This window comes from Amblyomma maculatum, chromosome 8, assembly GCF_055883805.1.
Source record: "Amblyomma maculatum isolate TAMU_Amacu chromosome 8, ASM5588380v1, whole genome shotgun sequence".
Classification (NCBI taxonomy): Eukaryota; Metazoa; Arthropoda; class Arachnida; order Ixodida; family Ixodidae; genus Amblyomma; species Amblyomma maculatum.
Genome location: NC_139351.1, coordinates 2,210,874 through 2,222,900, shown reverse-complemented (window position 1 = coordinate 2,222,900; position 12,027 = coordinate 2,210,874). Strand labels below are relative to the sequence as shown.

At 45.1% G+C, this 12,027-nt stretch overlaps 1 protein-coding gene across 5 annotated transcripts in view; it reads right to left on the bottom strand.

Annotated features, from left to right (window-relative positions):
• Positions 1-12,027, bottom strand: part of LOC146180438 (putative peptidoglycan muropeptide transporter SLC46) — a 195,492-nt gene that overhangs the window by 104,624 nt on the left and 78,841 nt on the right. For 3 of the 5 annotated variants that reach the window (XM_084576034.1, XM_084576033.1, XM_084576031.1), the window contains exon 2: positions 10,219-10,458. The exons of the other annotated variants lie outside the window; for them this stretch is intronic. In XM_084576034.1, coding sequence (XP_084432160.1) covers positions 10,219-10,458 — 240 coding nt within the window. The remainder of the gene's footprint in view (positions 1-10,218; positions 10,459-12,027) is intronic. 5 annotated transcript variants of the gene reach the window in all.

Below are 12,027 nucleotides of genomic sequence, written 5' to 3'. Positions count from 1 at the left end.
GACAAACATGCCACCACTCTGCTTAAGATCGGTGCGTCACGCATCGAAACGGTCTCGGCGGTAAAAAACTTGGACGTTATTTTTAACGAGAATTTGAGTTTGAATGATCATATTGATATGGTTATGAATAAGCTGTCAAAGTTTGTCGGTGTCTTGTGTGGATTGAAATATTTTATGCCGAAGGTTATTTACGAAATATTGTATAATGCTTTGTTTTCTTGTTTTATTAGGTATTGCTTTTTGGTGTGGGGTACCACGACTTTTACTAATATTAACCTCTTATACCTCCTTCAAAAGAAGGCCGTTAGAATTGTTATGAATGCTCCCCGACTTGGACACACTGAACCAACTTTCAATGAACTTCGAATTATCCGCTTGGCCCAATTATACCAAACTTTCTCTATACCAAAGTTCTCTTGCGGCGGTATGAAATTGGTGTTCAGAATAACAACAGCCTGGTGATAAAGCTGTCAGGATTGCAACGCAAAGAGTCAATATACACTACACGAACGACACCCAAATGGCTTGTACGAACCAATTATGGTTAACAAATGCTGAGCTACACTCCCCGCATCAATTAAATAAACAGTCTGAACAAATGTATAGATAATAAAACATTGGTTGTTTTAGGTTTGTTCTTATTTGTAAAAGAGATATTACGCTATGTACCACTGCAATGCCTCTGTATGGTGTGTCGGCCTCGTCAAGCCTTTGCACTGGCTTTTTGCCGGCACACCCAACATCCTCAAGATGTTAAATAAACATTATTCTTATTCTTATTCTAAAATGAAACTACAGTGATGGAGAGAGAACACATATATGTTAAAAAAAAACTAGTGGTGGCCATGGCGTTCTGCATTACGCAAAAGGGAGCTAAATCAAGCTGCTCTATCGTTGGGGTGCGCGGAAAAATCACTTGTGTTTCCAAGATAGCTCCTGCTGCACGTCAACACGACGCACGCTTAATAAGCGCATGCGCTTACGTGTGGATATATCCGGTGCATCGACGAGCGATGGTTGATTTTTCCTGAGGGCGTAGCACGCCACCTCTAAAGCATGCACTTTCAGGCATGCGTGCACGAAACTGAGGTGGCTTGTTACGCACTCTGCCCCGTCAAGCACGCAGGCGGAAACATGCGGGATTTGACGGCAGCACACCGATTCCCGTTCGCTATCCATCGGTCGACAGCGACTGCAGGTGCGCCTACAGCAAATATACATTTCATTGTAACGCGTAGTGTGCCGTCAGAAAGCGCCATAATGAAGACTGCATGCGAACGCTGATTGTGTATCTACATACTCCGAGGTAAACCCCGCAAATTTGCAAACATTACATCAGCGTTACCGTTCGTAGTACCTGTAATGAAAGACTATACTGTAATAGGCAGTGATGATGAATACGTAATATACGTTTCTCTAAGCTCTACCAGCCTATATATCTATAGTGATAGTGCACATCAGAGGAAAAAGTAGATTTCAGAGAGCGACAGATCAAGATGCATGATAATATACTGATCTATGAATACCCCGTCTAATGGGCTGCGCCGCCTGCATTGAAAAATAGAAGTATAACTTGAAAATGCCAACAGTCTTACCGATCAAGGTTGCCTCTGCGCGGAACTTGTTGCGCTTTTTCGGCATCCATCGCTTCGCCGTCATCACTGGCAAGCCGATCAAAGCAAAAATGATTCTCGGGATTCTCAACTGCGTTTTCATCGCCGTCCTCGTATTCCGAATACGACACAGTTTCATCGGAATCCGAGCCTGATATAGCTGTTGCTTGGCTAGGTGCGCCGGTGCAGCATGTGTATGCGAGAGCAGACAATAAATAGCAGAGTGCTTCACTACTATTGGTCCCCACGTGACCAAGCCGGTGTGTCGCTTTCCTAGTTGTGACGTCATTGCCTGACCCGGCGCTCAGAAACCGAAACCGAAATCGCTCAGTATAAACATGCAATGTAAAGAAGACAAAGAACGGAAAACGCTGCGGCATCACCATCACCATCGCTTGTCTCCGGCGCCCATCTCTCGCGCTGAAGCTGTGCCCTGCGGCTGGCAATTCGACCCTGCTGTGCCCGAGTAACTGGCAGCGCTAGACGTTCAAACCATCTATTAAATCCACCATTACAGCAATAATAAATTATTCAGGACATATATGATCCTATTATTATAAATAGCGCGAACACGAAGGCAAAGCACAAGATAAAAGAAAGCCACAGTACAAGCGCTCGTACTCTGGCTTTCTTTTATCTTGTCCTTTGTCTTCGTGTTCACGCTGTTTATATTAATAATGAATAAGTACCAACTCGCCCAAATCTTGGTAAGATATATGATCCTATGTTGTGCATTACGCTTCCTGAAACAATACGCGGCGTTTGAAACCAAGAACGCGCAAATGAAAAATGAGGCGTCTCAACTCCTTTAAATGAAAGGCTTCTACTTAAGTTGAGGACTCCGCAGAGGGCTATCGAACAGGAAAATGGTACATTTGAGTTTAAGAGATAGGAAGCGTGCAGGGTAGGGCCGAGAAATAATTCATGTTGCTGATATTCTAGTCTAAATTAACAAGTAATGGGCATGGGCAGGACAAGTAATGCGAAGAGAAGATAACTGATGGTCTCTAAGAGTAACCGCAATTAGATTCCAAGGGAAGAAAAGCGTAGCAGGAGGCGGCAGAAAATGCTATGGGTGGACGAGGGTTCAAGTGCATGCAGCTAGCACAGAACCGGATTAATTGGAGGGAAATGGGAGAGGCAAATATGGGAGAGGCCTTCACCCTGCAGTAAGTATAGTCATGCTGATGATGATGATGATGATGGGAGAGGCATTCGCACTGAAGTGGGAATAGCCCGGCTGCTGATAACGATGATAAGCCTCGGGAAGGAACAGCAGTTTACATTAGGTAGCGAAATACTGGAAGTAGTAGGCGAATATGTCTACTTAGGACAGGTAGTAACCGCAGACCCGGACCACGAAAAGGAAATAACAAGAAGAATACGATTGGGATGGAGCGCATTTGGCAAGCACTCGCAGATTATGACTAGCAGCTTACCGGTATCGCTCAAGAGGAAAGTATACAACAGTTGCATCTTGCCTGTACTCACCTATGGGGCTGAAACGTGGAGGCTGACTAAGAGAGTTCTACTTAAGTTGAGGACAACCCAGAGGGCTATGGAACGAAAAATGGTAGGGGTAACATTAAGAGATAGAAAGCGTGCAGAGTGGGTCAGAGAAATAACTCAAGTTACCGACATTCTAGTAGAAATTAAGAAGAAGAAATGGACATGGGCAGGACATGTAGTGCGAAGAGAGGATAACCGATGGTCGCTGAGGGTAACAAACTGGATTCCAAGGAAAGGAAAGCGTAGCAGGGGGCGGCAGAAAGTTAGGTGGGCGGATGAGATTAAGAAGTTCGCAGGGGTCAAGTGGATGCAGCTAGCACAGAACCGGGTTAAGTGGAGAAATATGGGAGAGGCCTTCGCCCTGCAGTGGGTATAATCAGGCTGATGATGATGATGATGATAACGATGATGATGATGAACATTACCTCGGGTTTGTTTCCTGACCCACTCTGCAGGCTTCCAATCTCTAAACGTTACCACCACCATTTCTTGCACCCCCAGTGCAAGATTTTCCGTGACTTGGCGCTAGGCTTTTCTTGAAGGAGAGCTTGTGAAAAGCGCCTCTGGTCACTCCCCTTTCTCTAGATAGAAAATCAATCCATGAGGTACATAAATTCATCTTGCTCGGTAAATCTCGTTGCGTCCCTTATTATTGCGAAAGTATTACTTCGCTATGTTCACAGATATCTGTCCGCAGGCAGCGTCAGCAAAATCGTGTCCGCGGCAGTTGTGAGTAATTGAAAAGTGATAGAGGTTTTAAGTGGTGTCAATTCATAGAAATTGACGTAATGTTGTTGCAGAAAAATGATTAGGCCAATAAGTTAATTAGGTAATCAATTACAGGCAAAAATGTAAAAGTTGTCCGCAGCAGTTCTCAGTAAACGAGAAGTGGTAGAGGTTATGAGTGGTGTCAATCGATAGAGGGTGACGTAATGTTGTGTTGGAAAAAATAAATAGGCCAATAAGTGAATTAGGTAATTAATTGGAGGCAGAAAATGTAAAATTACAGGCGAAAATGGTTTCATTAGCCAGTGGCTTGGCGCCATATTTGAATGTATCAAATACTAAAATAGTTAATTAAATCAGTCAAGTAAGGTGTCGTCGTCAAGGATGTGATGTCACACAACCGGAGGTAGAGCCGCAAAAGGGCATAGGAAGGGATTGGCGCGTCATTTCAAAGTACCGAAGACTAAAATGGGTAAACAAGAAGTGAATTAATGGGACGTCAAGGATGGGACCTTACGCAACCGGAAGTAGAGCCGAAAAAAGGTATAGGGAGGGATTGGCGCGCAATTTGAAAGTACCGAAGACTAAAATGGGTAAACAAGAAGTGAATAATTGGGACGTCAAGAATATGACGTTACGCAACCGGAAGTAGAGCCGAAAAAGGGTATAGGAAGGGATTGGCGCGCAATTTGAAAGTACCAAACACTACAATTGGTAAACAAGAAGTGAATAAGCAACTAGAAGCAACCAACTGCAGCATCCGTGCTTTCGCATTACTCCAATGCAGATTCTGCAGTGCTCTTTAATTTTTTTCTAACTACTTATTCGACTAATAGAGTCTGTAGCCGCAGGCTCCTTTCTCAAGCCCTGGGAAGCCGAGCACGAGGCAGAGCTATGGCATGTACCCTGTTCAAAAGCAACACCCTGGAGAAGTCGTGGGAAATTGTGCCATTTTTGCCGCTGGATGTCTAGCAACGGACTTCGAACCAGTAGCATTCCGCAACCGAACCAGGGACTGAAGGATTCCACTCACTAGATTTGCAACAAGTTCTTTTGTGGAACCTATCGGCTAAGAGGCTTGCTGAAGTGTTTGTTAATTGCGATTCTCATGCTTTCATCTTGGAGCCATACAAGAGCATGAAAATGCAAAATTATAACACTTGTTCCTTCTGTTACGGAATCACAATTGCTGCATACCTGTCTTCAGTTCAGTCATTCAGTCGGGTCCGACTCTTTGTGACCCTGTGGACCATGTCACGCCACGCTTTCCGGTCTCTCACTATCTTCCTAACATCACATAACTTCATCTGCAGTGCCTCGAGGATGCCATCTAACCATCGCGTTTGCTGCCTACCCCTTCTCCGGCGACCCTCAACCTTTCCCAGCATCAAATCTTTCTCCAGCGACTCCTCTCTTCTCATTAGATGACCAAAGTAGCTGAGCTTTAACTTTAGACTTTGACCCTCCAATGAGCAGTCAGGGTTTATGGTAGACAATATCGACTGATTTGATCTTCTGGCAATCCAAGGAACTCTCAAGAGTCTTCGCCAGCACCACAATTCAAACGCGTCAATTCTTCGGCGGTCAGCCTTTTTCACAGTCCAACTCTCGCTTCCATACATCACAACTGGAAAGACCATAGCACGAGTTATACGGATCTTGGTTGGCAGACTAATGTCTCTGCTTTTTACTAGGCGGTCAAGGCTAACCATTGCTCTCTTTCCCAGAAGCAGGCGTCTCCTAATTTCATGGCTGCAGTCTCCTTCCGAGGTAATCTTGGAGCCCAAGAAGAGAAAATCTGTCACAGCTTGCACTTCTTGTCCCTTGATGCTCCAGGACTTGATAGGGCAAGACGCCATGATCTTTGTCTTTTTAATGTTCAGTTTAAGCCCAAACTTCTCCCTCTCTTCTTGTACGCGCATACCTGTCTTATGTAGAGCCAGTTCCGATGTATGACAATTTTAACTAGTCCTTAAGCAGTAAGCGTTAACTTTTTAAAGCGATAACTAGAAAACTTGGGCTTGCTTCAGGCTTCCAAGCCATAGCGGATTAAAAGACAGTGAACGAGAACACACAGCGCTAACCGCTACTCGGTTGGAAAAAGACACAGCTGCCCTTTCCCGAAGGCACATGCTTCACTGCCGGCGCATCGAAAAACGTGGTTTGAAGATATAAATGCTTTCATCTTAAAGCAGAGCTGCGCTAACAAAATGCAAAGGGACATTACAAGACGCAGTCTTAACGCAGAGGTGCGCTAACAAAATATTTTAAGATGATGTTGCTGTACTAGTGTCTTGTGCTGCCCTTTGTATTTTTGTTTTGTTTTGTGCAGCTGTTTGAGGGTTCACGCTAGCACTTTTTACGCTGATTACACCTATGCATATCGACGTCACGGCTCTGCAGCGTGCATAAATATTAGTAGGTTCTCCAATATGACAGTTTACAAACCTCGTTTACAAACCTCCTGGCGTCTTCTATAGATACAGTACAAAGCGAATCTTATTATTGCAGTTTCTACAAAACTGTGCATGTCCCTCCAAAATATTACGACCTTACGAAAGCATTACCTTCTAACATCTGCGGGCTCTATTTAGATAGATAGATAAATATTAGTTTTCGGAAAAAGCAAAAAGTGCCGCCTGCCATAGGCTAAGCTATCGTTATTTTGTATTCGTGTTGGGGCGTCAGCTTGATATTAAACTGAACACTATAGCCAAACGGGAGAGTTGGTGGAACATACTGAATGGCAAACAGCGCAATCCGGTTCACCACTGAGGTCACCAGTGATAGCAAGCTACAAGTTTTGGATCTGCGTTTGAAAGTTGAGATGGGCCATATCTGCTGGGAATACCTACCTAGGGTAGACAAATCGTTGTTACGTTTTAAATCGCATTACTATAAGACCGTAAAAACCGGAATTGTGGTCTCATCTCTGATGTCTGCTTTGGCAAATTCTTGTGAAAATATGGTAATCGGCAGCTTCAATGATCAAATTGGAAGACTCAAGGCATCTAGTTACCCGGATGATGTTCTATTGTTGGACTATAACAAGAGGGCCAAAAAGCTTAAAATTCCAGCTTTGGTGCCTGAGTAAACTAAGTAAACTGGTGAACTAAGAATGTGCCATGCGCTGAAGGTGTAGTTTATAAAATCACAATGTCATGTGAACAAGTGTACGTCGGGCCGACGGAGCGGTGCATTAATACACGTCTGAAAGAGCATGCAAATAAATTGGACGCTAACAAATCTAATAATCTCGTTGACCACGTCCGTGTCTGCGAATCTTGTTATCCTTCACTGCACTATTGTGATATCCTGTTCAAGCACCCAGCCCGCTTAACACCTGAGATAGTGGAGGCCTACCACATGAAGAAAAAACAAGGTTTTGCGTTAGTAAACCACCCATCTTTCTACATGAGAGTGATATCGCGTGCCTTCGTCCTACGTAGCAACTCGTGTTTTCTGCTTGTCCAGTTGTTGAGAGGGAGGTCACTTTTACCATATATTCTGTTCCGTCTTTGAATAGACTTTCAATTTTGAGTAAGCGCTCGTCCTATGGTTTTCTGCTTTGGCGTTTGTCTCTTGCGCTGTTTTCCATTCAATTAAACTGAACAAAGCCGGTTTTAATCTGGTAAAAAAATGGCAGTAGCTTAGCTCTGCTCTGCCTGGATATACGCAGCGTAAAGTTATGGTTATGCTTGGTGCTGAATTTGCACTTTCACTGCGTTTTATCGTGTGTTCAGTGCACCGAAGAGTCTTGGAATTACTTTCATCATCCTCCTCTTCCTCACTTTCCTCCGGCTGCTGTTGGTGTTGTTTAGCGGCGGCCATAGCACGTCGCTGAGCTTCCTGGCGACGTGTTTTCGCTAGGCGTTCTCGTTCTGGGAAGATTCAGCCTTCCGGGCCTCTCTAGCGGCCGCTCTGGGAAAGTGTCTATTTGTGACGGTACATAGCGCGCCCCTTGTCCAACACAAGCAGCATTTCAACGCATTAAAGTTCACCGGCGTTCTATAATTCGTCTACAAGGAAGGAAAAGCGCAGTATCTGTCACTCACGGAATACCGCTATCATTCTCACTGTAGAGAAGGGGAATTATGAAGAGCGTTTCACGATGCGGGGAAAGGGGGAAAAGTTGAACCGCGATCTGTGGGATATTGTCTTCCCAGAACCCTTGCACGTCCCATATACAGTGGAGGCCCTGGCACAGATGTATTAAAGAGGGTAAAGAAAATTTAAGTTCCACCAGGAGCTGACATTTTTTTTTTTTAAATTACATACCGGAACATTACCAGTAAAGAAGTTTTTGGAGAGAAGCGTTTTTTTTTTTTTTTTACCGTGGGGGAGCACATTGTTCATTCTGTAAGCAGCCGGAAACAATAGATCATGTTTTTTTTTACATTGTTGGGAAGGGGTATATTTTGGGATGTATTACAACAGGCCATAAAAATGGATTTTCCACTAGACTAGCACGGTGTTCGATATTTAAGCAATGAGAATGGGGATAGGGTTCCAAAACGGACGCTTGGGCAAGTTGGTGATCCATTGAGGGTAAACAGCTCAAAAAGACGACGACATAAGAAGTGCACAAACAGCGCTCATTTGTGCCCTTCTTATGTCCTCTCTTTTTTGCGCTGTTTACCTCGACGGGGTTCCACTTGACGCAATTATGCTTATGGGCCTCTACTGTATATGGCGCTCCGGAATTGCAGGCTATCACTGTGACAGGGATGCCAGGCCAGCTCGAATTTATTTTCGAGAGCATATAGAGTGGTTTATTTCCATTCAAAAATTGCCTGCAGAACCTCCCGAATGGCTCTCAAGGGTAGAACCTTTGTTATCGCTGAGAGAGCTTTAAAGCGACGAGGCCAGTCGAATACTTGCTGATTCATTCATTCATGTACATTACCTTGTGTATCTTTTTTTAAAGTTTTGATCATAGTTTCCTTTCGTCTTATGTGGTGTGCCAAAGCCAGGGAATAAAGAAAACAAAATCCGGGGCCTGGCGCAGTGATAAAGTGCTGGGCTGGGGATCCAAGGGATGAAGGTTCGATTTCCCGGTGGAAGACAAGGTTAATTAATTTATTTTTTAGGTATCAGTTCAATGGTGATTGGTCACGAGAATTCTGGTTGGTCGCTTTGAATTTGGCGGCTCTCGCGCATGCGCATAACGGGCGGCGCACACTCACACGAAACAGCTTTGACCCGCTTTACGCTACAAGCAGCTTACCGGTATCGCTCAATTGGAAACTATACAACAGTTGCATCTAGCCTGTACTCACCAATGGGACTGAAACGTGGAGGCTAACCAAGAGAGTTCTACTTAAGTTGAGGACAACCCAGAGAGCTATGGAACGAAAAATGGTAGGGGTAACATTAAGAGATAGAAAGCGTGCAGAGTGGGTCAGAGAAATAACTCAAGTTACCGACATTCTAGTGGAAATTAAGAAGAAGAAATGGGCATGGGCAGGGCACGTAGTGCGAAGAGAGGATAACCAATGGTCGCTTAGGGTAACAAACTGGATTCCAAGGGAAGGAAAGCGTAGCAGGGTACGGCAGAAAGTTAGGTGGGCGGATGAGGTTAAGAAGTTCGCAGCGGTCAAGTGGATGTAGCTAGCACAGAACCGGGTTAAGTGGAGAAATATGGGAGAGGCCTTCGCCTTTCAGTAAGTATAGTCAGGCTGATGATGATGATGCTACAATATCTAATATCGTCACGCACTACGCGCTGGCCGGTCGTTCTGTGGTCATGCAGTTGCCATTAAGCGTTCTCACGGTCGCCTAGTATCGGCACACTACTGACATAAAATAGTCAACCGTGTTGATTCGTAGCAAAATACAATTTTCGTTTGATTCCCTTAGAATAGCAAAAAAAAAAAATGCTTGAGAGGCATTTTTAACGGCTCCCGTCTGCCAGATTTCACTGTGGGGGACGCACTCCGTTGCCATCATGCCTCTTGAAGAACGCAGGTTGCGAGCCGTCGTAACTTGCAGCCGTGGCACCACCCAGTGCATTTAGGGGGAGGGAACAACGGCTGACTTTTGGGTTAAAACTGTGTTAACCAAGCAACACTAACGAGCTTTCGCGTTTGCAGTAGCAAGCCTGACGACGCCTGAACCAAAGAAAGGGCGATTCCACCACCTCAAGCGGGCTAATTTCGTTGGCAGTTCCTTTTAACTCCATGTGATTTGTTTATAGTCATGGCAGACATTCTGCCGACGAATACCGCCCTTCCATGTTACCAGCCAGCCAACAATGCGACAGAGTCACAACGTCGCGACCCCATTTTAAAAACGAAAACCGATTTGTCTGTTTAGTTGGGTCTGTGGCCAGAGTGGCTAAATGAAGATTTCCTTGAACCTCGATGCTCACCCATGTAGTACATCCAGGGCTCGTGCGAGAAGCCCTTGATGACCAGGAAGACCGTCATAGAGAGAATCCCTGCCATGGCCATCACCAGATCCGGTACCTTGAGCACGCGGCTGCAGAAGCCGATAAAGAGGCCTGAGCACACGATGTCCAGCGCCCCGAATCCGGCAGCCATGTTGGAGTACATGGCCACGCTCCAGTGGAATCGACGCAGCGAGAAGTAGAACGAGATGCTCTTGCCGGCTGCGCAGAAAAGGGAGGGACATAGCTTAAGGCTGAGCGTTGGCTGAACAGGTTGCATTAAGGTGAAAAGTAATTGTTGAGAAAGTTGTCTCCGGTACTATCAAGGCCTTGTAGGCGAAACTGTCTTCACGTACACAATTTTTCCAGTGCTGCTGTCTGTAACTGGCGATTGTCACATTTCTTTTGTACAACTTCCGACATCGACCATGAAAACGCTTTGGAAGTCATCTGCAAGCGGTGTAAGGAAAGCCAATATTCTCAAATTTCTGCTGTTCCACGTAAATAAGAAAGTTTGGTACGCAAAAACTCTCCTTATTTCTTGCACACTCTTACGCATATCTCAGCAACCTTTCCTCTTTGCAGTAGTGGTACAACGTTTTCTTTTGTCATGCATCGGTTTCGAAAACAGCAACGTCACAGCTAGTGCTCTCCTATGACCGGTAATGATTTATTTCCATGCCTTCAAGTTTTCAAAGCGTTACTTGTTGGGCTATCTGGTGTTCAGTCCTGAACAAGGTGGCTAAGCGGTTCAACGTGCCGATGGTTTTTTTCTGCCCCCAAGAATCTCGCTCAGCAGAGCCGTGGCATCACTTGCGAAGACAAAACGCAGGAGTGTAAAAAGAAGCATGAACAGCGTTTTTTTTTCGGTGTGCCATGAACATTGCATACGAGATCCCCTTATCCTGTGGCAAATCGTACATCGGCCAGACGGGGCGTTGCGTGAACGGCCGACTCAGGGAACATGCAAAAGATCTAAATAACAGGGAGGCCACGCATCTTGTTGACCATTGCCTCGCTTGCACCAACTGCAGACCTTGTTTCCGTAGGGTTAGGATTCTAGGCAGAAGTATGCAAAAACCCGCCCGTGAAACTTTGGAGGCGTTTTTTTATCAGAAAAGCGGGTCAAGATTGTGTTAGTGACACCTCAGTTGCTCTTTACAATGCTGAGATGGAATTTCTTTCGCGCCACGTGCAACGACTTTCTGCGTGCTGTACTCAAGGCTGTGCGTGCGCCGGCCCGTGAGTATACATATGCGTATTTTTGGCTTCAATAAATCAGTTGTGAGTAGCGCCTGTGGTGTACGTGTCTTCTTACTGTGTGTCCTGCCCTTTTGCACTAAACAAGATGAATTTTAAGCCTTCAAGTTTGTTGGCGCTTCCAGAAAACTGCCGACGACCTGTGGTTTCCTTGGAAAATACAGCACTAAAACCAGCTACCTTTGTGGAGAGGGTTCAGTAATCTCTAAAAGAAACTAGTAAAACCAGAAGCAGTAGCTCGCCGCTCCTGAGGGGCCGTGTGTCGTGTGACCACCGCGCTGTCCCTAGCGGCAGCCTCGAGCCAACAACTTGACAGCAAAAGAGGTACAGACGGCAAAGCAAAGTTTTCTTTCTAATCGTGTTGTACGAATTATAAGCAAAACTCTGTGCTTTGTGTTCTAAATACTCAAAGGCGCAAAGATAAGCACGAAGAGGACAATAACAAAGCGCATTTGTTTTTATCTGCGAATTTTAATATGGAAGAATGCACCTAACCAACTGGCCCAACAGCAAGTTTTCTTAAACTGTTTG